The sequence below is a fragment of the Calcarisporiella thermophila genome, assembly GCF_041956535.1.
Source record: "Calcarisporiella thermophila strain CBS 279.70 unplaced genomic scaffold VTP21scaffold_21, whole genome shotgun sequence".
NCBI lineage: Eukaryota > Fungi > Calcarisporiellomycota > Calcarisporiellomycetes > Calcarisporiellales > Calcarisporiellaceae > Calcarisporiella > Calcarisporiella thermophila.
In genome coordinates, this window is record NW_027192211.1 from 476,425 (window position 1) to 502,922 (window position 26,498).

The 26,498-nt window shown below is 46.1% G+C and overlaps 12 protein-coding genes across 12 annotated transcripts; 6 read left to right on the forward strand and 6 right to left on the reverse strand.

Annotated features, from left to right (window-relative positions):
• Positions 1 to 234: 234 nt before the first annotated feature.
• VTP21DRAFT_5263 (uncharacterized protein) lies at positions 235 to 1,987 on the reverse strand (the record flags this gene model as incomplete). Its single annotated transcript, XM_069395765.1, has 7 exons — positions 235 to 974; positions 1,039 to 1,150; positions 1,232 to 1,320; positions 1,382 to 1,463; positions 1,531 to 1,605; positions 1,703 to 1,912; positions 1,985 to 1,987. The coding sequence occupies 7 exons, from the start codon at positions 1,985 to 1,987 to the stop codon at positions 235 to 237; spliced, it is 1,311 nt and encodes a 436-aa protein (XP_069248337.1).
• Positions 1,988 to 2,898: 911 nt separating this feature from the next.
• On the reverse strand, positions 2,899 to 4,270 carry VTP21DRAFT_5264 (uncharacterized protein; the record flags this gene model as incomplete). Its single annotated transcript, XM_069395766.1, has 3 exons — positions 2,899 to 3,638; positions 3,709 to 4,042; positions 4,133 to 4,270. 3 exons carry the CDS (start codon positions 4,268 to 4,270, stop codon positions 2,899 to 2,901), a joined length of 1,212 nt encoding a protein of 403 aa, XP_069248338.1.
• A 441-nt stretch (positions 4,271 to 4,711) lies between these two features.
• On the reverse strand, positions 4,712 to 9,843 carry VTP21DRAFT_5265 (uncharacterized protein; the record flags this gene model as incomplete). Its single annotated transcript, XM_069395767.1, has 19 exons — positions 4,712 to 4,784; positions 4,847 to 5,168; positions 5,246 to 6,681; positions 6,750 to 6,807; positions 6,897 to 7,216; positions 7,276 to 7,376; positions 7,436 to 7,509; positions 7,576 to 7,652; positions 7,718 to 7,860; positions 7,921 to 8,006; positions 8,075 to 8,231; positions 8,298 to 8,400; positions 8,467 to 8,646; positions 8,717 to 8,792; positions 8,860 to 8,974; positions 9,042 to 9,399; positions 9,460 to 9,546; positions 9,622 to 9,664; positions 9,729 to 9,843. 19 exons carry the CDS (start codon positions 9,841 to 9,843, stop codon positions 4,712 to 4,714), a joined length of 3,924 nt encoding a protein of 1,307 aa, XP_069248339.1.
• Positions 9,844 to 10,030: 187 nt separating this feature from the next.
• On the forward strand, positions 10,031 to 11,920 carry VTP21DRAFT_5266 (uncharacterized protein; the record flags this gene model as incomplete). Its single annotated transcript, XM_069395768.1, has 3 exons — positions 10,031 to 10,033; positions 10,095 to 10,485; positions 10,560 to 11,920. 3 exons carry the CDS (start codon positions 10,031 to 10,033, stop codon positions 11,918 to 11,920), a joined length of 1,755 nt encoding a protein of 584 aa, XP_069248340.1.
• Positions 11,921 to 12,421: 501 nt separating this feature from the next.
• VTP21DRAFT_5267 (uncharacterized protein) lies at positions 12,422 to 13,113 on the forward strand (the record flags this gene model as incomplete). The annotated part of the gene is made up of 4 exons (XM_069395769.1): positions 12,422 to 12,598; positions 12,666 to 12,765; positions 12,881 to 12,914; positions 12,987 to 13,113. 4 exons carry the CDS (start codon positions 12,422 to 12,424, stop codon positions 13,111 to 13,113), a joined length of 438 nt encoding a protein of 145 aa, XP_069248341.1.
• A 362-nt stretch (positions 13,114 to 13,475) lies between these two features.
• On the reverse strand, positions 13,476 to 14,507 carry VTP21DRAFT_5268 (uncharacterized protein; the record flags this gene model as incomplete). Its single annotated transcript, XM_069395770.1, has 1 exon — positions 13,476 to 14,507. The coding sequence occupies one exon, from the start codon at positions 14,505 to 14,507 to the stop codon at positions 13,476 to 13,478; it is 1,032 nt and encodes a 343-aa protein (XP_069248342.1).
• A 165-nt stretch (positions 14,508 to 14,672) lies between these two features.
• On the forward strand, positions 14,673 to 15,272 carry VTP21DRAFT_5269 (uncharacterized protein; the record flags this gene model as incomplete). The annotated part of the gene is made up of 4 exons (XM_069395771.1): positions 14,673 to 14,717; positions 14,780 to 14,870; positions 14,944 to 15,078; positions 15,148 to 15,272. 4 exons carry the CDS (start codon positions 14,673 to 14,675, stop codon positions 15,270 to 15,272), a joined length of 396 nt encoding a protein of 131 aa, XP_069248343.1.
• Positions 15,273 to 15,417: 145 nt separating this feature from the next.
• On the reverse strand, positions 15,418 to 16,682 carry VTP21DRAFT_5270 (uncharacterized protein; the record flags this gene model as incomplete). The annotated part of the gene is made up of 4 exons (XM_069395773.1): positions 15,418 to 16,236; positions 16,307 to 16,417; positions 16,478 to 16,559; positions 16,639 to 16,682. 4 exons carry the CDS (start codon positions 16,680 to 16,682, stop codon positions 15,418 to 15,420), a joined length of 1,056 nt encoding a protein of 351 aa, XP_069248344.1.
• Positions 16,683 to 17,220: 538 nt separating this feature from the next.
• On the forward strand, positions 17,221 to 18,210 carry VTP21DRAFT_5271 (uncharacterized protein; the record flags this gene model as incomplete). Its single annotated transcript, XM_069395774.1, has 3 exons — positions 17,221 to 17,664; positions 17,784 to 18,089; positions 18,169 to 18,210. 3 exons carry the CDS (start codon positions 17,221 to 17,223, stop codon positions 18,208 to 18,210), a joined length of 792 nt encoding a protein of 263 aa, XP_069248345.1.
• Positions 18,211 to 20,415: 2,205 nt separating this feature from the next.
• VTP21DRAFT_5272 (uncharacterized protein) lies at positions 20,416 to 21,267 on the forward strand (the record flags this gene model as incomplete). Its single annotated transcript, XM_069395775.1, has 6 exons — positions 20,416 to 20,481; positions 20,549 to 20,632; positions 20,704 to 20,752; positions 20,841 to 20,864; positions 20,928 to 21,117; positions 21,204 to 21,267. 6 exons carry the CDS (start codon positions 20,416 to 20,418, stop codon positions 21,265 to 21,267), a joined length of 477 nt encoding a protein of 158 aa, XP_069248346.1.
• A 385-nt stretch (positions 21,268 to 21,652) lies between these two features.
• Positions 21,653 to 22,837, forward strand: VTP21DRAFT_5273 (uncharacterized protein; the record flags this gene model as incomplete). The annotated part of the gene is made up of 2 exons (XM_069395776.1): positions 21,653 to 21,916; positions 22,007 to 22,837. 2 exons carry the CDS (start codon positions 21,653 to 21,655, stop codon positions 22,835 to 22,837), a joined length of 1,095 nt encoding a protein of 364 aa, XP_069248347.1.
• A 272-nt stretch (positions 22,838 to 23,109) lies between these two features.
• On the reverse strand, positions 23,110 to 25,536 carry VTP21DRAFT_5274 (uncharacterized protein; the record flags this gene model as incomplete). Its single annotated transcript, XM_069395777.1, has 9 exons — positions 23,110 to 23,153; positions 23,235 to 23,706; positions 23,787 to 24,039; positions 24,109 to 24,591; positions 24,668 to 24,703; positions 24,770 to 24,913; positions 24,988 to 25,078; positions 25,141 to 25,221; positions 25,296 to 25,536. The coding sequence occupies 9 exons, from the start codon at positions 25,534 to 25,536 to the stop codon at positions 23,110 to 23,112; spliced, it is 1,845 nt and encodes a 614-aa protein (XP_069248348.1).
• Positions 25,537 to 26,498: the final 962 nt, after the last annotated feature.

Below are 26,498 nucleotides of genomic sequence, written 5' to 3' on the forward strand. Positions count from 1 at the left end.
CGCTTAATACCTCGTCCTAGTTTGGATTTTTTTATACGATGGATTATTGAAGCAGAGACTTTATGGCAGCAATTGCTAGGTGTAAGAGTTGCATCAGCTAGAGGTGTGAAAGGGGCATGTTGGAAACATCAAGCCAGCCGGGTTTAATGAAAATAAACAAGAAAAATCGACAACACACGCATCCTCTACTGAAACATGACTTTTATGTATATATATATATATGTATGCATGATATCATCCAACTCCTTTTGAGCCCCCCGATTTTGCTCTCTCTTCCTCGCCAGCATACGTCCCAGATACCACTCTCGACTTTCCCTTTCTCCACCTATTCCTCCGCTTAATATCCAATTGCGAGGAAAGGCCACGACGACCCTCCCGTTTATCTTCAGAATCAGCCAAATCAGCCAGGGCAAGCATAGTATCCACATCCACAATTCGACGCCGAATTGCCTCAGGGTGCAGAGACCGGTCCTCCGACGTGGCATGTGACTGTTGTTGTAGTTGCTGGCGCTGATGGGGCTGTGACTGGGGGCTCTGCTTTAGCTGCTGTGGCTGTCTTCGATTCGGGCTGGTTCTGACCGCAATCTCGCGCAGCTTCTCAGAGGCATTTGGGTGAGGGCCAGTGGCCTTGAAAGGGGTGGTGGCCGTAGTGGTCAGCGTGGTCCCAAGCAGGGTCGAATGGCTGGTGGTTGGCATTCGCATATTTTGTTCGTATTGCTGGGCCCATACGACGTGGTCGATCGTAAGGTAGGAAGAAGGCTGATCCGAGCGCCCACGGTGGAGCGAGAGGACGGGAATGGACTCGGCCACCGACTGCTGTTGACAAAGCTGGTGTAATTTTGGCCAGCGTTGGTAGGCTTTCTTGCTGTTGAGGTGGTGCTCGGATGGAAGAAGGGCTTCGAGGCGGCGAAGATTTTGAAAGATGTCAGCGAGAGTGTGCTGTGTTTGCTCAACCTGGTCTGCTATTTTGCTAACTATAGAGAGAAAAATTCGCAAGGAGAAGGGTATTGAGGGTGGAACTAAGTTTTAAAAGCATACCAATGGAGAGCTCCCCTGTATCTATTGCTGTTCGCTGGATGCAATCATTAATGGTATGCGTCGTCTTAGCTGCTATGTCATCTACATGTTGAATGTCCCTGGCAAGTGAATCCTTTTCATACGGAAGAGAAGAGAAAAAAAAGTATCGAGGATATAAGCATAGAAAATCTCGTTATTTGTCCCTCCTCCTTACCTGATGCCCACATAGTTCTTCTGAACACCGCTGAAGATGCATTTGATAGAGATGGAGCATCTCGAATATTGGGTCAGAGTCGAAAAACTCTATTGAACACAAAGTCAGTCCATGGTTGAAGCTGGTTCCAGCAAAAAAAGATGTACCAACCGTCATCGCTGGTCTTACTTGCAAAGCTCCAGAACCCACTTAATCGAAAGCTGGTATCTTGAGGTTTATAGAAAGGCTCAAACTAGGAATCAAGGGGATCCATGTTTTCATATTTTATGTTTATGGTATTTGAACAATGAAGAAGTTACCCTGTACGTTTGATTTAATTTCACCAGGGCTGGATCGAGCTCTTCACTTGGTCCACTTACGACGGTAACTATGCCCTACTCATTTTAAACAAAAAAAAGGAATATTGAGCGTGGACTCGATAAAAAAAAGAGGGAGGGGGAGAGGCTCAGGCGGCTGGTCGAGAACGCATACCTCATCGGGCTCCGAAGTGCGGATCGCCTCTCCCTCGGGTATATTCCATGATAACCGTCGCTCAACCACGGAAATGGAACGCTTGCCGCGTGAACGGTCAGAGATATGAGGAGGCGGCTTGAGAGAAGTGGGCCGCGGTTTAGAGGGAGTATGCTTGTGGGAATGGGGGTTGCGACGCGAAGAATTCGCTGAAGATGACTGGTCTTGGCCCTAGGAATGGAATCGATGATTAGAATCAATTCCGCTTTGAATATGGTTGCATCAGAGTTGGCCAATAGTTACCATGACACCTTGAAATTTTCAATGTCTAGTAATACTAAATCTCTGAATACAAGTATTAAGAAGTGTTAAGTCGCGTTTTGCCGTTGAATATCCCGCAGGATTATTCCACAGGGGATAAAACCAATTTGATTTCTCATTACTATTCGGTGATCAAATCTCCTCGCGTAGCTTTCCATTCGTGAAATATCAAGGGACGAGTGTCTGAAGCCGATTATACCTCGAAAGAAATGCGAAGCAAAAAATTTAGTGTCTTTCTATCCTCATGTTGCCGGTTCCCGGTAGCTTATCCCTTCTTTCAGCTTCTATCCAGATTACTTAACCGGAGTAGCAAAATTGGACGAGGCTTCCCCTCAAAACGCCATCTGACAACCTATCTCTTACAACCGTTTTAGAGGCAGGAGAAGAAGCACCAAGTCTGACTAAGTCTGGCTCTATTAGACTCACTTTGCCACCTTTTGACAACTGCACTTTTCGGCCATTGGTTTCCTAAAACGCTGCTACCACCTCAAGATGACACCCTCAAAAGTGCGTGTTTGCGGGAAAAGTCGCGCCATTGTGTGCGACTCTGTTGCCATACCGTGGAATCTTATCTTGGTTTGGCCGGCATGGTTGCCAATAGAATTGCCGGGGACTGCGAAAAAAAAAAGCTTTCTCTCGGAAATGTCTTCCGTGAAGAGGTGAGGTTATGTATCGACGAATCTGTATTTTAAATCAATGTAAAACAGCGGTAATAAAAAAAAAAATACAAGACATAGCACAAGTTTATGAAAGTTGATAGGCAGAGGGGAGGAGGGGGAGGGAGAAGAGGGAGGAAAGGGTTGTGGAAATCAGAGTAACAGTCAGATGAGAAGGAGCCTCGCACTAGAAATAAGCCGGCCTGGGAAACAGATCCAAACGAGTCAATAGCGGAAACACTAAATTTGTAAATCCCCAAGGGACTCGTCTATGTGCCTCAATCGCAGGAAGACGTCGCAGCCCCACCCATGTAGCGACACCAGGTCAATGGAGCCTCCGAAGTATTGGGCGTAGATTCTCGCGAGTGGAAGCCCGAACCCAAGCCCGGCAATGGGTCCGCCAATGCCGGTCTGCATGGAGGTTTTCGTGATGGTGGTGAAGATGTTCTCGCCTCCATCGCCTCCCGCGAGATCATCGGGTTTGACGGTGGTATACGAGTAGTCGAAAATCGAGGGTAAGTCGCGGGGCTCCACGCCTCCGCCCTGATCCCGCAGACGAATACCAATCTCCTCCGCACCCCGAGACACGGTGACCTCGACGGGCGGGTGATGGAGCCGGCCCGTTCGCTGCGAGTGCTCTACCGTTGCGCGGAAGCTGTTCTTCAAGAGTTCGCAGATGATGTACTCTAGATGCACGGGGATATAGGTGAACTCGGCCTCGGTTTCTCCGGAAATGACAATCTCGGGTGCGGAGCCATAGTGCACGTCGCAAAGGTCCTGGACGAAGTTGGCCGAGGTGCGGATTAACTTGGCGGGATTGAGTCGGGTATGAATGATGCCGATATGCTCGGGGCCATGGGAGTGATGGAGGGCGATTGTTTGCTCCGCAATCAGCCGAATTCCAATCCGGGCACGGATCATCTCGTCGAGAAACGCCTTGATATCTTTTGGAGACATGTATTTCTTGCACTCGAGGAACCCTGAGGGTGAGAATTGGATTAGTACAAAAGCCAATAGAGGCGGAAGGCATGGTGCGGACAAACTAGTCACCTCGTGCTAATGTGGGGATAATGTTGGCATGTCCCTCCACAAGCCCCTCGAGCATCTCCACAAATCTCTCGTCCTCCTCCGGGGTGGTCACTTCTGGAAACGCACCAATGGATACTAATGAATCGTAGTACAGTTTATACACATTGCGGATATATGGATTGGTTCCGACGATAAACGGCAAATTCTGCAAAGCACGCACTCGTCGTGCCAGTCTTACTGGCAGTTCACTTCGAGCATATCGGGCCGAGTCGAGCATTTTCTCAAATGTTAATGGTGGCTGACCCAGCTGCATTAGCCGCTTGAGAGTCACCGGATGGATTTCCCGTTGGGCATACTGCAAGAGAAATGGCGATGTTAATGTTAGTTTTCTTGATGATTTGCAATGTCATCATCTAACATGGCTTGTCGGCGATGCCGATTTTACCTTTGCCACCTTGTCATCGTAGAAAGGAATGACTTCCTTGTGAGATTCTGGTACAGTTGCGGTGGTAAGGGCTCTGCTGAAGGGGAAGGGCTTGAGATGAAAGGCAAGAGCTCGCGATCGATGAACCGCACGTAACATTTTTCAGAGGAATGTGCTTTGTAAGGAGGAGAAAAGGTGTGTGGAGGGTGGAAAATCAAGCAGCAAAAAAAAAAATCCCACGATAATTTGACTGCGCACAAATGCTCATTTTCTGACATATTATGAGCTAAATTATCAAGCTCACGACGGCAGCACAGGATGCAACAATCCATGGGGAGAGGGGGAGTTTGGGATCGGAAAAGAGACCCTCTCAAGTGGCTCTGGAATGGAGGGCAATAAGGTAGGTTTAATTTAGAAGTACAACAATGGACTCCACACTGACACCAATGCAGCTGAACAGTCCCGGGCTTCTCCAAGGAAATTCGGCCCAGGTTCCAAAAAAGAGGAGATGCATGGAGCACCCCCGTGTTCCAACCTAATAACCTTTCCCCCCAAAAAGGCGGGAAGCATTACGAAACCGCTCGACAACTCCCATTCCCACTAAAATAGCCTTCTCGCTATCCCACGGTCATGGCCCATTAGCCTTTGCCTCCTTGGGTTAACCTTTACGGATCTAGTAGGTTTGGAGCTTAACATGCTTTTCCTGAATTCGAATGAAAAAAATAAAAATCTTACTGGGGCGTCCGCTCTTTCATCCCGGCGGCGTACAACCACCATGCCAACATAGCACGCTGTTTGATTGCGCGTTCATGGTATGAAGCCGCGTACACCATCTTCCGCTCTGCTTCAAATGTGCGATCAGCCATTGCCATTCGCCAGTGCTCGAAAGCCTGCTCGAGGAGAAAATTACGATGCAGCATGTAAGCCTGCTTCCACTGATGTATCCAGTCAGGCTGTGGTTGCAGTTGAGAAGGCATTTCGAAATGGGATCTGAAGATAGTGAAGGCTTCTTGGAGTAAATCTCGTCGGTAAAAGTCTTGGGCCAACTGTTTCGAAGCTGTAGGGACAAACCATAAAAAGGGGAGTTAATAAAATAAAAGATGAAGGGAGGAGTGGGAGGAGTATGGTTGGCACCTTGCCATTGTTGATTTTTTTTCCTCCAACTTTGGAAAGCCTTCGACTTTAACTGCAAGAGTCGAGCTCTTCTCAACGTAGACCAGTGTCGCCAACATCGCAGCACTTCCCGAACTATAACATGGCCGTGTCGTTTCTCCATAACCGTTCGCCACCGTTCCCAGGCTGCACTGAGATCGACCTTTAATTTGCGGGATTCGAAGTGGGCTCGCATCGCTTCCAGTTGCTGTTTCCTCTCGAAGACCTGCAACAATTGGCGACGCCGCAATTCTCGACCGAGATAAGTATCTCTCCAGGCATGGATATGCTGCAGCAATACGAGTCTCGAGCGAGAGGCGATGATATCTTCGCTTATTCGCATCAGCTTACGGAGAGCATAGAATTGAGCCTTCCAATGTACGAAAAAGCGACACTGCGCTCGAAAAAGGTGTAGCTGTTTTCCGGCATCTACTTCAAGCTTCTGTGCAGTCTCACTCGCTAATCTACCCCGTGATAGCACAATCTCCACCGCCTTCTCGCATCGCCTTCTTATTGTTATGGCTCGCTCCAGCTTATTCATTACACTTTGCATTATTTGCATTCGCCTTTTTGTTATAATTGTCTCCTCAATCTGTTCGAGTTGCTTCAGCCGCATTATAAGCTTCCAACGGTCAAAATGGCTCATTAACATCCGATATAAGTATTGACGGTGGGCTGCAATAGAAAGGCGCTGCTCGTTGGCATATAGGATACTTTTTTGATTCCAATATTTGAAGCTGATCTTTAGTTTTTCCATGGTGTGCCAGTCCGAAGCACGTCTCCAATTCCGAGCGGTAATGTGGAGACGTCTAAACCACTGGTCCATAGATTGTTGCAGTAATCGTTCACGATTAGCCTTCCCTGCTCTTGCTGGCCTAACATCTTGTGACACAACCCATCTTTTCATCCAAATTCCAAACGCTCTGCGTTGCTGAGCCGTTCTCAATTTACCTTCAACCTCAGATTCCCTCTTTCTATCCAAGGCTACCTTCTGCCTCCACCTCGAAAGTGTCTGGCTCTTCAATAAAAGCTCCCAGTTGTTCACTGCTACAGCTCTAAGCTTCGTGCTGGATTTTGTTTTTTCAATACAGATATCAAATGCCATTCTCGTAACTTCTTTTCTGTGCCGCTCTAGTACATCACGCTCTAGGTTCAACTGCGCTCGATTTATTAAACGCCATTCTGTAAAAGAATTGCGAAGGAGTGCTCTGTTTCGCTGTTTTGTTTTCTCCTCCAACATCTCTAAAAGTTGGCGTGACTTATTAGAGGCTGTTCGTAAGGCAAGCCAAAGCCTACGTTGAAGAATCGCCTCCCAGAGATCAGCCGCAAGCTGCTGCTGTTGCTTGCAAACACGAGCGTGAGCGCGTAGTTTAGCCAGGGCAAGCAAAAGTGCACCGTCAGACGAAGGGATTTTAGCCCTGTTTAAGAGACTTTCCAGTTAATATTCGGTGAAATTTTCAACGCTAAAAGCAGATAGAAGCCTTACCCTGCCCTGAGGGGATATCGTTCAAAATACTTAATAAGCCATATCTTAATGCACCGATCTATAAGGGTGAGAAAGTAAACCAGTGTATTCAAACAAGAAATGCGAGCCGTGTGGCCATAGTCCATGCTTCCTTGTGGAAAGGCTTACCAGCCATTCTTCTACGCCAAAATTCCCATGCAACCCGCTCTCTCTCCCGAATCTTAACCTGTCTTTCCCACTTCTTCATATACACCTTCGTCTTCCAGATACGGGCTTCTTTTTCGCCTCTTCTCGCTACCTCCCTCCATTTCAGGAACCAATGCCGCTGTTTTTCACTCATATAATCCTTCAGCTTATGTTGACACCAATAAGTCTGACGCCAAAGATGGAAGCGATAATGCACCGTCATTTCCCGTATAAAGCGATGGGCAGCAAGAGAACGACGATGTGAGATATGGAGATTTTGGAACCAGTGGGCAAGGGTACGTCTACAGGTCAAATAGGTGAATAAAGATGCTTAGGAAAATTGCCAATGCCCCCTATTTACCTCTCCATAGAAAACCACCGATATACGTGGGCTAATTCTCTCCCATCTCTCATAAAATCATACCGACTTGTCCATTTCATGAAAATTTTCTTCGTGACAACCTAAGTGTATTAATGTAAGATATCATCAAGTGTAATGGCAGAACGGGTTCAGTATATACCTGCTGACCCTTGAGTTCGAAATCGATGGCAAGGGCATTCGTAAACTTAAGAGCTCGAGCGCGGGCTCGCCATTCTGAAAGCAGATATAAATCTGTTAATCACAAATGCTACCACATGTAAACTAGAGATCAGATCGTACTTTGAAGGGCCCGCCGAAGCTCATCTCGTCGCCGAAGTAATTCCCACTCCCTCTCGAATTTCGATTTATAGCTCGATCTAATTAAAGACCGTCCATTAATCCGACTAATTGCATCGATGCATTTTCGAACAAAGTTCATTACTTTCTCACCCAGCCGTAGAACATATTCCCCAAGAGTGCATAGTAATGAAATCCATCTGCCTCTTTCTGCCTCTGGTTAAGAAGTTCCAATTGCACACACCAGAGCCTCATTGTTTTCGAGAGGAGATGCACATCTGATCTAGTCTGAAGATTTCAAGAAGATAAGTCAATGTAGTAGTAGCTTTAACGCTTAATTTCTTTTACCCTAGATTGAGCACCCTTTTCCCTTCTAGAGACTAACTTCTTGCACCAATTAACCCAAGCCGAGCGGAGCAGAAGTTGGTTCGTAGCTGTTTCATGGAAATATTGGCAGGTACATTAAACTCGGAACTCTACCTATAATTCTGATTGCAACTACCTTTGGAAGTGAAAGAATGCCTTCGTCTCCAATGCTTAAAACATTTCCTGATGGTTTGCTGGCGAAAAAGCGCTCTTGCCCGCCAAGTTTTAAATCGAATCTTCATATTGTACACGGCACGCTTCATGACAATGCGATTCGCCTCTAATACTAATTGCTGAAAGTTGTCTTATGCTATTAGCATGCTTGTTGTATTTCTCAAAAAAAAAAAACATGAACGTACAGTTTGATAATCGGCTCGCTTTCGCCAGTGAGTAAGGTACCGACGAGAAACGGTATAGTCACCAAGCTCCAAGCCCTCGTTGAAAGATCTCTCTAGATAACCTCTATTTAACAATAAAAACAATGATAGGTGACCAATTTGTAGATTTTACTACACTCGTGTAGCTTACATTTTATTTTGCCATTTAGCAAACCATTTCTTTTCATATCTACTCAGGGCCGTTGCATTCTGCAGCTGTATTGATCTTGATCGCTGTAGCCATTGCTGAAAGTGGCATGACATTATGTGGTATAGATTATTTTGTAAGAAAGGGTGTGCCTTTTGGTTGGTATCTAAGATAGCAATATATCTAAATTGCATAGGATTTGTCAATACAGCTTATCGTGGTTGAAATAATATAGTCAAAAATTCAACTATACTTTTGCTCCCAGCGTTGCAGGCAGATGGCTTGGAGACAGGCTCGCTGAAAGCTATTTGCCAATCCATACAATTGCACTGTTCACAGATATATATACACCGATAAATTATGTGAGTTAATCCAAGTCAGTAATAGTATGCTTACTTCTATGTTTCGCCAGAACCCACGTGTTCCATACTCCCCTAATCGAAAAGTAGCTCGCCACCATGCTAGCCTTTTCTGCGTCGTCCATATTCACTAATGCCTTCCTTCTCCAAGCCTATTTGCAAATTCGAATGAAGCTAAAACCTTTCATTATAACCTCATCAAATCCACTTTGAACTTACCACAAAATATCTCCGAGTCACCTCATCATCGTAGCTCTTAGAGATGGATCTTTCCTTCACTCTTCCTCCTTGAACACCCATTTTCCCTCTCCATATTTTAAACGAACGCCTTACTTGCCACGTATTACATAGCTCCTCCACGATCAGCTGTTCTCTTTTCACAGCCTCTTTCCATGCTAGCAGCACACGTCCTACTCTGAAATTTTCGATATTCCTGTCTTTGTTCCGCGTGCGTATAATTGCCATGGTGCGCCATAGAGATAGATAGCGACGGAATAATGTGCGCCGGTGCACTTTTGATGCGAAGAGCCATTGTTGGAGCATATGGGCACGAATTTGGCGCATTCGTGAGGTATAGCTAATAGGAAGAAATGAACAAATGAGTTAGGGGGAGATAAGTCTCGAAAATGAAACTAACATCTTCCATGCAATGAAACAGAGCTTTAGTTCATAGTTAGAGGCACGAAATGAATGACTCGCGTCTTGAGAGGTTTGTACTGGACTCCTAAAAACACCAAAACGGAAAGTTGTAAAGTGAAAAGCAACTCAATGATAAGCACAATTTTCCTCAAGCACATACAGAGACATATCTTCGAGTCCGATCGTTCGAACGCGAGATTGTGCTGCAATTAAATGAAATGAGTATTGGTTGCCAACTCCCAATCGAATTTATTAGTATAAAAATACCAGAAGGAGTGCTGTGATTAATGCCATTTCCTTCAATTATATAGCTGAATTCGGGGGGAGGTGGATGAGTGAGATGTTCCGCTCCATGATACTCTGGAAGGGGGGATCGCGACATTATTCTCCATCTCTTTGACGCGATAAGAGACTTAAGGAAATCTTAACGAGGCACCCGTGGCTGATTTACCATCGAGGACGTCACACAAATTTGACTAGAGTGTGTACCTTATTGCTTGCCAAGTATTGACGCCTATAGCATATTATGTACACGGTTTTCGTGGAAACCACAGAAAAGGATTAAATTTATGGTAAATCAAAGATCCTATACTCTCATGAAACCCATAGAGATTCTCACAGATCTCTGTTCAGGCTTCCACAGAGCTTTCGCCGCGAGACGGCCCGATCTCTATCATTGATATGGGCAGTAATGGGATACGCTTTTCTATAGTGGCATCCCTTGCCCGACACCTTCCAATTATCTACGAGGAACGCGCCCCGATTTCACTTTTTGAGGCCCAGCAAACCGGAGATCACTCTATTGCTTCTAGTATTATTGAGGACGTCTTGGTAAGCTTACTCCGGTTTAAAAGAATTGGGGAACAAGCTGGAGTGAAAACGGTGAGACTGATTGCCACTGAGGCGACAAGGACTGCTTCCAATAGCATGGAGTTCCAGAAAAGAATCATGGACACGACGGGGTGGAAAGTGGAGCTGTTGAGTAAAGAGCAGGAGGCAGAAGTGTCTGCAATGGGTGTTGTTGGTAATAATGAGTTCTTAAAGGGAGGTTTTAGTACAGACATGGTTAATAGACACTATATAATACCTTCATTTCAGCTTCGTTCTACAGTGTGGAGGGGATCGTGATGGATCTAGGCGGTGGCAGCGTCGAGCTAAATTATGTTATCCGAGTCCCGGGAGAACACCCTCTCACCTCCAGTCCAAATGCATCCTCTCTTCCCTACGGTGCTGCTGCTCTTACCCATAAATTACGGGCATTGACCACTTCGCAGGAGAGAGACGCACTCTTTTCACAAATTGTTGCAGACCTTAGGATCGCTTTCGAGGGAATCGGAGTGCCGGAACGGCTAAAAGAAAAAGCACAGAAAGAGTCGGGCTATACACTTTATATGAGTGGGGGAGGGTTTAGAGCACTCGGCTACATGTGCATGGCTGACCAAAGTAGCTCGGAGAACAAATCCAACGACAGCACAGCAGCTGGAGAGAAGAAGAAGAAAAAGAACCGCGGCTCATATCCTTTGCCAATCATCAATGGCTATAGTATTCATGCGTCAGAACTTCGCACGCTTGCTGCACGCTTCAGTCATGCAGAACCCGAGACTCTTGCCGAACGCCTTCGGGTGTTTCGAATCTCGAAGCGAAGAGCAGGGATGATCCCGGCAAGTTGCTTTTTGGTGGCTGCGCTGATGGAGGTGATTCCCATCGAGCAAATTTACTTCTCCGAAGGGGGTGTACGACAAGGGGTGTGCTATGGGATGATGGAGGACGCGGAGAGAGATAAGGATCCGCTGTTAACCTGCGTGAAGGGGTACCCTGGCACAAGTTCGATGAAGGAAGAAGAGGAAAAGCGTATGTATGAGCTGGTGTTGGCCGCCATCCCTCCACCTTTGAGGAAGCTCATACCCGGGTTTGAGAGGCTCTTGCTAGTAGCGCTGCAACTCGCAAATATCACATCACGATATCCAAAAGAATCGCGTGCCTATAACGCCTTCCACATGCCGTTGGCGGGTGGATTGGTATCCGATGCACCCGGCCTTACCCACCCAGATCGAGCCGCTCTGGCCTTATTGCTTGCTCACCGCCATGGGGGCGATATCCCGGATCCAGTATTCAACCCCATCAAGAAACTGGTCGAAGGGAAGAGGGCGCGAAAGCTCTGCGAATATGCTGGAAGAGTTATGGAGCTGCTCTTTGCAGCAAGCCCATTAGCCTACGAGCCCTCGATTGAGTTTCTGACTCTGGGAGGGAAAACGATGGATAACAAAGACGATCGAGCCTCAGTCCCTCAAGTTGGCCTGGTTGTGAACCCCAAGGATCCCATGGTCAAGGCTCCGCTAGTGCGCGGAATGATTGAGCGACTAGTGAGTCGGCAGCGTGCGAAGATGAACGAGGAGGAAGAGGAGCCCTGTACGGAAGAGCTGATGGATCTAGTGCAAGTGACCCTGTTGAGCCGTTAACCGACGATTTTCATGATTACTCGCCGGAGATAATTTTTGCATTTTTATTTTACTTGCCCATTTTACTATATTTAATAGACGATAACCATTGCGTTCATCAATAGTATATAGTCGCTGCTTAGATCATGCAGCGATTCGTAGAATAAGAACTTCATTTAATTTCAATTTGTTTTTTGGCATTCCCCCGATCTCGAGGGTGACTTAAATTTTAAACTGAAAATGAAAAATGTTCTCTTTTGGACCGAGTCAAAAATGCCCCGCTTTGGCTTTATAAATATTTCTCTTCCCCACCCTCCTCCCATCATCCCTCCTCCCCCTTTTTTCAACTTGTATATTTTTTTTCTTCCAGCCTTTTCGAGCTCGACCCTGTTTCTTGTTTGTGTTTATTGTTTTCTTCTCTCTTGAGGAATAGCAGCTTCGCTTCTCTGTTTTAGTCATATTATCTCTCCTCAAGAAAGAAGGCAATAAAATACAAACGGAAGCGATCCGGTTCCATTGGTAATGAGCAATAGCATCGCGTACACCATGTCCAATTTACCTCCACACAAGCACTTTTCACACCACCATAGAGCACCCACGACTTCTCTCGCTACACCCCCCGTTACACCTATTCGCAGAAACTCTTTGATACGGACGGAGAGAGTTCGCAAATTACACTCCAGAAGTCATAGTGAACAGGCAAGCGATCCCCTAAGGAACTTTTCTATAAAATCTTTGGAACTAATCTATTTTGTTCACCACTTAGATTCCAAAAACGCTGTGGGATTTAGTATCCGCCATAGAAGAGGACAGGCGGTTAATGGAGTCGCATGGTGAGATGCAACGGAAACTGCCAGGTATTCAGGGTGAGGGGAATATATGAATATATATTTTTTAAACCATAGAATCCACCTAACAATGCAATTGTCCTCTATGACGTTCTACTAACTGAATCCAACTTTTTTATTCACCCTACAATAGGAGCGCTATCTCTGCTGACCTCTTCGACCTTGATGTAATGCACTTTATTTTACAATATCACACGTCTTATACCATTTCACTAACGATAGACTCTGGCCCCAAACAGAGAAACACCACGCCACGCAAAGAGCCATGTCCGTGTCACTTTCCAGGACCCTAACGCCATCAAGGCGCACCTAGAACTCGCGCGCAGTTTGGCCAAGACACCCGTCGAGAAAAATGCACTTAATTAATTTATATCTTGGGGACACTTTTTTAAATGGTTTTTCTTTTCACTTGTTTTTTAGACTTGTCTTCTGCTTCTTCTTCTTCTTCCTCTTGCCTGAATCACCTCGTTTTTATTTGTTGTTTGTTTTTGAATTTGGACTTTTAGGAATACTATTTGCATTTTGCTACACTTTTCGTTCTTTCACTTAGCATAGTTGGCATTTCCGGTTAATTGCTTCTCTGTAATGTTATCTCGCTCTTTGATCTTTCGCTTTCATAAACCCTTCTTATGCCTAGCGGAAAAGGGGGTGATCCTCTTGTTTTGAGTTTCTGTTATACATCCAAAAAAAAGCTTTCAAATGAGTATGCAACATGAAATATGCTACGTTCATGACCCCTCATCGCCGTCCTCGTCCTCATCCTCCTCCTTGTACTCTCCTTGGCTCTCCAGCTTGCGCATTACCGCAAAATACAATGGTCCCCACCCATGTGAACCCTCTCCACCCGGCTCCTTTTGGTCCGGTAGCACAATCCATCCGACCTTTGTCTCTTCACCTATTGGCCACTGTTTCCTTAGCACCTCTACGCGTATTTTTCTCTTCTTCAGCACTTTTAATACGACTGCATCGTTTTCTGCATCGCTTATGGAACATGTTGCATACACCACGATTCCACCCACCCTAACCGCCTTCAGGGCTTGCGTGAGTAACACTCTTTGCCTCTTGGCATTGTTGACGGTACGTTTGGAAGTCCATTCCGAAAGTTGCTCCTCATCGTGTAGCAGATGCCTTTCACTGGAACACGGGGCGTCGACCAATGCCTTGTCATACATCTCTGATTCGCCCCAATTGGTACCATCTTTTCCAGTGACCTGAACCCGATTTTCTTCTGCCGCCGGTAAATAGCTTTCAATGACTTGTCTCAGGCGACGTCTCCGATCGGGGCTGGGCTCGTTGGATGTGAGGGAGAACACATCGTGCTGGAGCATGCACAGTGACTTACCACCAGGCGCTGCGCATAGGTCAAGAACTCTGTCCCCTTCTTCGAGTTCCAGCGCCTCCGTTGCAAGGATGGAGGCAGCATCCATCAAGTAATATGTGCATAATCCGTCCGGATCCCTTGGGGGCGGAGGGAATCGCTCACTATTAGGAGATTCGAGGGCCGCCAATCTGAGATAACTCACTTTTTTTGATCCCTCCGGTAGTAGCTGTACACTCTCCTGCACTGCGCTAGGGGAAGCATGGCGATTAAGTAAACACGCGTGACGCGTCGGAGCCTGCAGTGCGGAATAGAGTGACGGCCACCGGTCTCCCCATTGGCCTTGATAAAAGTTGTTAAAGGCAGCGAGCGAAGAGGCACGACGATCTTCTGTTTTTGCAAGCTGTTTGATTTTCTTTTTGGAAAGCGGTTTCTTGCCCATAATTCAAAAGGGGTGGTCACGTTAAGTATTGCCATTGTAAGTAGCCACCGACCGAGCAATATTTATATTGTGACTGCTGTGGCTTGTGTTTCCCCCCGTGAGAATTTTGCGGGGAGGAAGAACTGGTGTGGTTTTCCATTAGTTTCAGGTCAATTTAGACAAGTCATGACGGAAATTGAGGATCTAGGGAAAAAGCCCTGTGTCGCCATGGTAACTAATGACTCTCGTTGGAATCTACATTAAACGTGCCTGACCTCCCCCTATTTTAAAAGTATGGGCCATGCAACATTCGCAACCTCAAAGGAGGCGAAACCAAGCTATGGTGTGCCTGCGGTCTCAGCAAAAATCAGCCGTGGTGCGATGGTAATGCTTCTTCCCCCTCCCCTCAATTCTCTCTTCTCCCAGTGCATTCATGGATTGTCCATGGATTTGGTAGGAAGTCACAAAGGAACCGGCATCAAACCAATGGTGTGGAAAGTCCCGGTGAAGGAGGTGGGCGGCGGAAACCAGACCATGTATGCCCTCTGCGCCTGCAAGTACACGGTATCCCCCCCTTACTGTGATGGAACTCGTAAGTCGAGCCTTATTTCCCATTTCTTTCTATGCTGAACCAATGGTGAGATCGCGATGCACTTCTTAGATATCCACCTCCCGATAGAGTACCTTAAACAGCAGCAGGAATGCACCGAGGACCATAGTATCAAAGAAAAAATGTGCACTGGGTGTGGATGGAAGCGACCCGAAGAAGAGGAGGAAGCACCCTAGTCCTGAGAGGAGGAAGATAGAATGCACGCTTGTATTATAATGAATTTAGAGTTGGACTTTATTTAATACACTATTCATAAGAGAGCAAATAAAACAACATGTCATATAGAGAACAATATAGATACTAAAAATGTCTAGGATCAGATTAGTTTGGTTGGGATGTGGAAACGAAGCCATCCTTTTGCAGCCCTAAAAACCGCAGAGCATTCCCTCCCAGCAGCTTCTCCTTCTCCTCCTCCGATAGCCATTCGCACTCCTCGATCATTTTTCCGGGATGATGTTCCCCGAGCGGGAATGGATAGTCAGAACCAAGCACTATTCGATCGATTCCAATTTTCTGGATCAAAAACTTCAGCGTGTCCTCATCATGCACCAACGAGTCCGTCCAGATTCTGTCGAGCTGCTCGAGAGGAGAGGTTTTAGTGCGAATTGCACAAAGATCCGGTCGAACCTTGAACCCATGCTCGATGCGCCCAAGAGTGCCTGGGAACGACCCGCCTCCATGGGCGAAGCAAATCTTGAGCTTGGGATAGCGTTCCAGCACGCCGCCAAAGACCAAGGAGCAAATAGCGATCGTGGTCTCGCACGGCATTCCTATCAGCCAGGGGAACCAGTACTTTTCCAATCGCCCTTGCATCTTGTTCATATCCCATGGATGCACAAACACAGCCGCCCCTAGCTCTTCGCATGCAGCCCAAATAGGTTCAAGCTCTGGCGCATCCAGATTCCAGTCGTTAATGTGGGATCCAATTTGAATCCCGGCCAGGCCCAATTCATTAATGCAACGGCGGAGTTCCTGCACGGCAAGATCGGGGGCCTGCATTGGGAGAGTGCCGAGCCCAACAAAACGACGAGGATTCTCGGCGCACACCTGTGCGATATGATCGTTTAGATAGCGAGCGAGATCCAAGGTATGCTCAGGCTTCGCAGAGTATGCAAACATGACGGGCACAGTGGAGAGAACCTAGATGAAAAAGAGTTTTCAATTTCATCAGAAAAAAAGGACCATCAATACGCCAGAATGGATACACCACCTGCACATCAACTTCAGTTTGGCTCATTTCGATTAATCGCTCTTTAGAGGACCAGCAATTGCACTCCACCTCTCTGAAGAGCTTGCCGTCAAGCATCATCCTCGCTTTTCCCTATAAAACATTCGAGTTAATGATCCAAGCGTAGTGGATGAAAACTGAGCGATGCCTTACTGATTCCTGATGCTCCATATTAATCCACCCTCCGTAGCCATAACGCTTGTTAAGATCGGGCCAGTGTTTGGGAAGTATGTGCCTAAAATGTCATATGTGTCAGTGAAAAATAGGCGATGGAATGGAAAAGGGAGAGTAATAAAATAAAGACGAAAGTTTACGTGTGTAGATCTATCTTGAGATATTTTCGCTTGTTAGTGCTCATTTTGAGAGAAAGTGGTAAAGTGAGAAGAGGGGAGGGCGTCCGTGAGAAAATTGGAGGCTTTGTCTTCTTTGTTTAAGATAGGTAGGGGCAGATTGGTAGCAGTCACAATAAGGTCTTCACGGGCTCTGGAATTTAAATTGTATAATACGTTCCATTGGAGAGGCCAAGAAATCACAGAGAGAAGGGATAAGCGCTCTCGAATGTTCGCCCAGCCATTAGATTTAGAATTTTAGATAGTAGCTGCGGGATTCTGTGGTATTTCACCATTACACAGCTCCCTAGGTTTCTTAATTTGCCAGATTTCATGGAAATGAAATGGAGCGAGCTGGGCGAATAAATAGAGAGAGCCATACAAACTTGGCTAGTCGAGGCGTGTACAGAAGGAAAATGGAATAAGCTGAAAGATAAAACACGTTTTACCTCTAAAACATACACACTCACATCTCGCCATTGCTCATCTCTCCCCATTTTCCCTTCACTAACTATCACACGGCTTGCCCTCATTTCAACATCACAAAAGCATACGTCAACTTAAGCCATGTCAGAGCCAAATGCATATCAAACACATCCCACACCCCATCCAAGCTCCAACGTGACCCCGACCCCTGCCGAGGATCACCAGTATTCAGCCTCCTCCGATCTTGAAAAGAGCAACCTTAGTGCCAATGCCAATACCAAACGGCGATGTCCAGCCTGTTGTTATAATCCGTGTCCGCGATGCTGCGGGTACTGTCCCGTGTGGCTTCGTTGGTCCAGCATCACATGTTGCATTCTAATTATCTTGACGGCCATTGTTCTTGCGATTCTGTTCGGAACGACGTTCCGCCAGCCAGAGGTCAAGTTCTTGGGGCTGGGCCCGAATCCAAATGGCGCACAGCTCTACGTGGTGAATGGAACAAGATTTAGCATTAATGTAGGCCTCGTTATGCAAGTGGTGAACCCAAACATTGCGGGGGCGAAGTTTTCTATGATAAAAGCCCAAGTAAATACCGAGTTTCTGTCTTTGTTTCATATCTTCCATTTATATTCCCTCCCAACGCCTCCTTTCTTCCTCCTCTCTGCGCCCTCCCACTTATCCCCCTCTCTGCTTTTTTGTCTTAGGCAAAATATCCTGATCCACGAGACCCTTCGGCCCCGGGATTCCCCGCGGGAGGCGGCAACCTCACCGACGTCAACATCGGATCCCATAGCAACACCACGTTCGTGTTCCCATTCTCCGTCGACTACGACCCCACCATCGATCAAAACAAGGTCATGCTCCGCGATATTGCCGATCGATGCGGCCTACTGGGCTCGCCCAAGCGACCGCTCCAGATCAAATACGACCTGACGCTGTTCGTTCACTTGCTGGTGGCGACGATTTCGCCGACCATTCCACTAAGCACCTCGCTGGACTGTCCGATCCAGGTAAGCAAAGCTCATAGATTATCCGGCTGCAAATCGAGCGGAAGAACTGATCCACGCTTTTTTATAATTCCCCATCCAGAACGGCCAGTTGCCCGGAATTGACTCATTGCCACAGCGCTAAAATGGGTTTGACATGTGGTTGCCTTTATAATTCCGAGTTAATATGGCAAAATAAATCTCGCAATAATAACTCTAATAAAGTCAGCGGCTAAGTCAGGGTGAAGCATCGATTTGTCAGAAACCCGGTTTCCTTAGATGGAAGCCCGGACAAAATTTTCTATGAACTACTCGGATGAATAATTACCAAATTTCCCGGTTTAGCAAAATCTATTCCGATGACCGAGAAGTGCGCGACCATGACTGAGCAAAAGGGTGTCTTCTATTACTGTTATTTAAGCGAAGCTCATGCTCTCCGCCTCTCACTTTTTCTTTTTGGTTGAACTTCCAAACCATCAAAAAACAAGATTAAAATTCATCGCGTAATGGAGCGCAACACTTGTAAACAATGTGGGCAAGGCCCATTCCAGAGCTGGCAGGACTTCCTCGCCCACCGTTGCAAGCCACCTTAGGCCGTCGCTTTTGGAGATGGAAAATTGCCTTCTCCATTCTCCCTCAATACTTCTTTCTCAAGACTTGACTTCTCCAATGCAAGCTAATCTTAATTCTGAATGGAACTGATACCTGAACGATTCCGACGAATGCGGCTTTCGCCTCTCCCGGCCACCAGTATTATTAAGACATATTTCAAACATTTTTATCTGATTCCGAAAATGTTGTGGCTGGTGTTGTGATGCTTTGTATCATTATTTTTCTATAATGTGCAGCCTTGGCAAATTACAGCCATCTCATGGGCTTGATCCTTATTCTCATTTTGCTTGTATTTCTGCATGGCCATGGTCCATGACTTTTCTTTTGCTCTATATATGTTTCCATATTTGTTTTTCATAATAAACTCCCTCAGGGTTGGGATGCTTTGATTTTTTTCCTGCTTACCGCGCGTTCCCGAAAGGTCCGGTGCTATTTTTGACTAAGAAACAATCAGATAATAGGCATACGTAAATATCCGATATAAAAAAAAGAAGATTCACGTAGCGTCACTAATGCAAAACTGCCCCATTAGGCAATTCCTTGATCATCTGCAGCTGACGTCTACGGCCACACGTAAATTTCAGAACTCAAAAGAGTGTCAATGCCTGACGAAACCCAACGCAAGTTGATCGTAGTGGTTGTCATACTTTATCACACCTCCTTCCGAAAGTAAAAATTAAACGAAAAATAGAAACAAGTATGGAGGAGTCACCGTCATCTTCTCCTGCTTATATTCTTGGCAATTGAGGTGCTTATTTCTGTTCCGTCTTTTTTCTCTTCTGCTCATCCTTCTTAGCCTCCCAATTCCATTGAATCCCATTGCTTATAAATAACAGCACCATTTGCGTCTCGTCATCCCATACTTATATACCCTGTGGTTTTCACCATTACCAAGCAATCAACAATGGCATACCTTATCCGCGAGTCCCCGAAGCTGTCAAACTGCGAGAGCGAAGAGTGGGTTTGTCCGTGGTGTTTAAAGCGGTACTTATTTCCGCGCTGGTCGCCTCTTTTTTCATTATGAATTACTCATTGGCGTCCTTCGTCCTTACTAACGCGAGGTTTTTTTTGCGTTTGTTTGTTAATTCATAGCTTCTGGTCTGTGGAGGAATTAAACTGGCATATTGTTCGGTTACATGATGGACATTGGGGTTGAATTGCCTCCGAATCGCTCGAGCTTTCGAATTACATGACCTGTTAGACGCCTTATCCTTAATTCTATACTATCCATCGGTGGTTATATACATACGACAAAGGTTTTGAATATTAGTACACGAACTCTTTTGAGAATCTTTATTTTATAGCCTTCTTTTTTCCTTCGGCATATTCTTATATACCCATATAATAACAATTGCTCGTGTTGATCTGATATGAAGCATTTTTTTTTCTTGTTTTCCAATCCAATTGTTTTCTATTGTTTTGTATATATAACAGCAACAATCTGTTTTATTTCTACTCATTTTGTCATTTTGTATGTGTGCGTGCCTCTTTTTTTAATAGAAATATAAATTGCTTGATTTTTTCTTTTCCAAGCACTTTCTGTATTCTTTACTTCTTTGGTCTTCTTTTCTTTGGCTGCCAAGTTTTTCGCCTAGAAGAGAGTTGAGTGGCAAAACATCAAAGCCACTGTTGAGGGTGGCTGTGGCCGGCTCATTAGGACTAGATAAAATTTTTGGAGCATCGATTTCTGCGCTGATTGACAGCGAGACATTGGAAAAAGCAGGACTAGAGGGAAACCATGTCGGGTATATGTCTAGCTCGCTTACAACAGGAGCGCAAGGATTGGCGCAAAAATCATCCTTATGTGAGTGCCCGATTGAGTTACTACATGTAAAAGGCTGCAGTTCCTGAATGCGACCTTTCATGAATAGGGATTCTATGCTCGGCCGGCAAAGAAGGAGGACGGGACACTGGATCTTATGAACTGGCACTGCGGAATACCAGGAAAGAGTGGGGTAGGCTTAGCTAGCTCTCTTTTATCACCCTAGATAGTCTACTAAAAGCGGATTGTTTTATTTGGGAGCAGACTTCATGGGAGAATGGTATTTTCAAGCTGCAAATGATTTTTACTGAAGGTAAATAATCGACCTCTACACCCTCCTTTCCATGAAGCATTGGATAATAATGTTTGTTTTTTCCCTTTTTCTTCATTGTTTATATCAGAATACCCGAGTCGGCCTCCCAAATGTATGCGTACACTCCCTAAAGGAAGAATGTACAATCCATTTACCACCGACTTTTCTCAACTAGGTAAATTCACGCCTCCGCTCTTCCACGTCAATGTTTACCCGTCGGGCACGGTGTGTCTCTCTATTCTTAATGAGGAGGAGGGATGGAAGCCTGCCATTACAATCCGACAAATACTCTTGGGAATTCAGGATCTCCTAGACTCTCCTAACATGGACAGCCCTGCTCACCCTGATGCATACGCATTATATAGGTAAGCAAATATCCCCAATGAGAGCTATTGGAAAATTTCAAGTGGTCCTTTAAGAGCTGGTTTATCGAAACGGTTTGTGTGTATAGACGTGACCGGGATGCATATGACAAAAGAATTCGACAGCAGGCGAGGGAGAATGCGCAGCAATAGGTTTTTTTTTAAATTTGCCACGCTACTTTTTTTTCTTGTTAAATAAGAACTTTACTATCTTTCCACCTGGCGTTTATTCAATTTAATTCACTTGAGACTTAAAGAAGAAAACTCCTTTTATCTTTGATTTTATCTCTTCCCCTTGCTGAGAAAGGCTAATTCGAGTCGGCAGCGAATATGGCCACTAGTTTCCTATTGTCTGATAGCTATGATGCTCTACGTATGTAGAAGTTTAATTTCCCGAAGTCAATGGCCCGCCCGACCTTTTCCAACCAACTTAAAGTCATTTGCAAGCTCGAAAAGATAATAGTGTGACTGCCACTGGTATTTATTTCCACTACCGCTACAAACTGTGGAATACTAACATCGTTTGTAATGCCAGACCATGCTCGAACCTTCTCCCCCCTCTCTTTCTAAATCCGCACTGAAACGCCGGGCCAAACTTGAATACCGTAAACATCAGGCCTATTCATGCGTTTCCCGCAGCCTCGGTCTTCCCACCCACGAGAATCTCTTCTCCCCTGATCCAACTCCTTGTCTATTGCTTGCATCAGGCTCAACGGGCCAGGGAGGCGTGACATGCGAGCAGGTAGAGAGACTTTTCTCTGGATGTGAAGGATTCGAGCGCGTGTTTCTGGGTCCTTGTAAGGTAAGAACCTTTAATGTGGCAATGATGGCCCTTTCGCATGAGGAAGAATAGTATCCAATCTGAATTGGCTCTGATTCTTCATTGTTGCAGCCCTATACGCTGGTATACTTTCGCGATGCGGCGTGTGCCGTTGCGGCTCGTTCTCGGTTCCATGAGCAACTATGGGAAAATGCTAACACCAGCAAACCCATCTTTCTCGAGTATCTTCCCCGCCATTCGGTCGATATGCTTTTGGCTCCCCATCCCTCCGCCGCCTCGCCCGAGAATCACCTGCAAGTTCCAGGCCTGACGTTGTACCAAGATTTTCTTTCGCCTGAGGAGGAGGCACTGCTTCTCGATGAGTTGGAGAAAAATGAGTGGAGGAGCGTGCAGGAGCGAATGGTACAGCAATACGGACACGCCTATGATTACACCCATTTCGCCATATCCACCACCAGCCCTCCCCCCATCCCCTCCTATATCATCCCCTTGATGGATCGCATCCATACCCTCAGAACCGATCTCCACCCCCTGACCCAGCTAGCCGTGCAAAAATATGAGCCTGGACAGGGTATCCCCCCCCATGCCGACAGTCACGTGGTCTTCTCCTCCGCAGTTGTATGCATCTCGCTTGCCGCGCCCATCACCATGGACTTTATCAAGGGCCGTGATCCCCTCTCCGAGACGGGTGGCCACGTTGTGAGCGTCGATGTCCCTGCACGCTCGCTGATGATTCTGGAAGGTGAGGCCCGTTACGGCTGGGAGCATTGCATCCGGGAGAGGACCACTGATTTTGTGGAGGGCAGAGGAGTGCGACCCAGACGGGTACGGGTGTCGATGACCTTTCGGGCCCTGAGAGCGGTGCAGCCGTGCGAGTGCCCGTGGCCGGAGATATGCGACCGAGATGCGGTTCGTTTTGGATTCCCGAGAAGAGCAAGTTGAACCTCATCCAATACCATATTATTCCATTTTGTAATTTATTGTATACAACCTCATTCCCCAAGAAATAAAACACGGAAATTTAAATAAACACCTAATCGTGACATAATGGATGGGCTCCAGTCAGAATACAAATGCGGGTATTCTGCAAAAATGTGAATACACAAAAAGTATCGTATCATTAGAGGGAGGAGGGGAGGAAGAAGATGCAGAGATAGAATGAAACGAGAAAATGGAAATGCGGGTGATATTGAGCGGGATAAGTGTCTATTCTTTCAGTAACCAGCCGCGATACCATGCTTCCGGGAATCGCTCACAGCTATGGGGAAGTAGGTTGATACCAGTTAGTCAGTCTGTCAGTCCGCCTCGTGGTCCCGAGAACGCTATTTCAGTCGCTTACCATAGATTGTATCGGATATCCGTTGCACTGCCTGCACTTCCGACAACGGCTTGCGTATATCCCTAATCGTCACGTTATGCCCTCTGCTCACGAGACCTTCAATCAGTTCTGCAGGAAAACCACTTTCCACCACCGCAACATTCGGCAAGAGCTGGTGATGCACCCGAGACGTCTCCACGGCATGCAGTAGATCCATGTTGAAATCCAGGACATTCAGCAATACGTCGAGGGTGGCGGTGATAATGCGCGAGCCCCCGCTGGCCCCCAGAACAAGTTCAAAGTTCCCGTCCCGCTCGACAAAGGTGGGGACGGAGGACGAGAGTGGGCGCTTGTGCGAGGTAGGATAGTTGAAGGGGGAGGGGTATAGGTTGAATTCATTGGGTTGCCCGGGGATCGAAAAGTCGTCCATCTCGTCATTGAGGATGACTCCGGTGACAGGATCGATAACTTTAGAGCCAAACTCCAGGTTGACCTAAGCACAATTACAAGAAAAGGAAAGCAGTTTAGCCATTGAAACCATCCCCCAAGACTCGAGAAAACGAGATGCAATACAGTAGAGGTCAAAGAAACGGCCATCCCATCCTTATCTACGACGGAAAGGTGGGTTGTTCCGTGGTTCTCGATGGTATCGTACTTGGGGTTGTAGTACAACGGATCAAAGGTGCGCTCGTCCGAGATATTGCGTCGAACACGATCCGCCCACCCTTTGGTCAAGATTTCGGCCATCCGCTCTTTATTGTTGATATATTCCGGATCGCCAAGTTCGGTGCGCGCCGCAAATCCATGCTTGAAGGCTTCGACAATCCTGATATTATTCCAGAGTAAAAATATATTAGGTCGACTGTAGAGGATGTTACTTTTCTAACCACCCTACCGATGCAGATTCACTTCATTTAGCCCCCCAACCTTCAGGTTATATCTTTCCAGTATGTTCAGTACCGCGATCAGCACCGGCCCACTCGTCGGGGCGGGGCCCGTGATTATTTTGCGTCCATGATAGTAGGTGCTGATGGGTTCTCTAATTATAGCTCGATACGCAGCAAAATCTTCTCGAGTTAAAACTCCACCCGTGCTCTGGATACGTTCGATCAAGTGATCGGCGATTTTTCCGGTGTAGAAGGCGTCAGCACCTTCGTTAGCAATGGTTTCAAGTGTGTTGGCAAGGTTGGGGCGAAGCAGCAGGTCCCCCTCGGCGAGAAGAGTCCCATTTGGGGCAAATGTGGCAGCCCAGTCTCCCGTGGAGAGAAGCGATTCAAATATTCGGATACGGCGCGCAAGCTCTGGGCCAACTTTGACGCCGTATCGATTTAGGGCTATAATGGGGGCAAAAATATCTTTCCATGGGAGCTTTCCGTGCCTAGTTTTATATTAAAAAAATAAAGGTTATAAAAAATGCAGAGTATAAGATGCTTCGAAGTCGATGGAAAGACTACCTTGAGTGTGCAAGTTCGAAACCCTTGATCTCTCCCCTGTATTGGATAGAGTGCTCGTTGAAATATTACGATAAACACCAACACTAAAGTAATGCAACTTACGGAACCCCCACAGATAGTCCGCCAGTCTGCGCAAGCTTAGGGTCATGAATATACATGGACTTGTTTGCAGCAATAGGTGCTTCTTCACGGAAATCGATCAGCTCAGAGGATCCATTTGCGCTTCTTATTAACATAAAGCCACCACTTATAGTACGAAAAGAGTTGGTTGAGGGTAAGAGTGAGAATAAAAGTGACGAAATGAAGATGCTGTGGCCTACCCTCCGATACCAGAAGAAAACATGTTGATACTTCCAACGCAAAGTCCGGAGGCAATGGCCGCATCGACTGCATTCCCACCCTTCTTCAAAACTGTATCAAAACCAACACATTAGGAGGTGAAATTCACAAGCGAAGACGATTTCGATTCTTACTCTCCACTCCGATCTCAGAGCATTCGATAACCTCCGCCGCGACTGCTCCAGTGTGGACCTTTACCAGTTTTTTCTCCAAATCTATTCGAGAGGGAATTTAAATGCATTATTAGGTCATGCTCTCCTTTTAGTCTCTGCGCAATTTCAAGACCAACTTTCATGACCCCCTACGGGGCGAAACTGAATCCCAATAATCAGGGTCAACAATAACACGCCCGCTAAGGTCAGAACAACGATGATCCGGCGTCTTCTAGAGGACAAGCATCGCTGTGCTTTCACCACCGGATCCGAAGAAAGTAGTCCATCATGATCCGAAACCGACTCTAGATCGTCTTCTAATCCCCTCATATCTGCAATTTGTGTATGGTGATGGTCGTCTCTGCTAAATTTTGGCATCAAGACGCAATGCAATCCCAGGCTTTAAATACAAGACAGTTAAAGGTACACATAAAAAAGCTTAAGCTGTGATTTTGGTCCATTTTCATTCGCCTATGCTTAGGGCTTGAATTGGTTGGATTGCGTGATCAGCAAGATTATGTCCGCTGATTACCGAGCTGTTTTGGGCAAGGTTTCTCCCCCAAGATAGAACAGCGTAAAGAAATAAAATCTAACATGCTTAAGCTACACGATTGCCGGTCGTTGTAGCTGGAATCTAGGTGGCCTTTTGAATAAACCACTCCGCGAAGCTGGTTGAAATCATCTACGAATTTCTCGGATGTCAATCGACATCCATCCCATAAGGAAACTCGTCACATGACATCAAGAGTGATTTATCGGAAGCCAGATATTGGACATAAAAATTTATATTAAGTCAGATCCTCTGCTCTCCTTACTAATGAAATGATGAAAAAATGCGTCATACCGAAACTATGAGAAAGAACACCTCTATTTTGGGGATAACTCTAGATCTCTATTTCTATGGAGGGGCTACAACGTATACTACATCTATTGAAAAAAAAAAGTAGTGAAGGTGTGTGGAATAATTATATAAGCATGGCGTTATATGAAGAGACTAATTATGGCGTTATGTAAGTGGCGGTAGCTAAAAAGAGTAGAGATGGGATATAATAGTAATGAAAGCTAACCTATTGGTAAAATATAATAAATGTAATACATATATAATATAGCAAAGAAAAAGGGGAAAGTTCTTTACAACATTCTACTATTGTCACAACCCAAAAATTCCCTTACATCTTCTTAAGCTGGCTTCGTCGCCTACTTTGGATTTTTTCATTTCTTGCCTCTTTCATATCCTTATTGATTCAGCACCTGTGGTCGTCACGATGCCATTTTTTATACCAATGATGAGGATTTCGACAAGTGTTGTTATGTAGCCAGTGTCTGCTATCGACAGCATG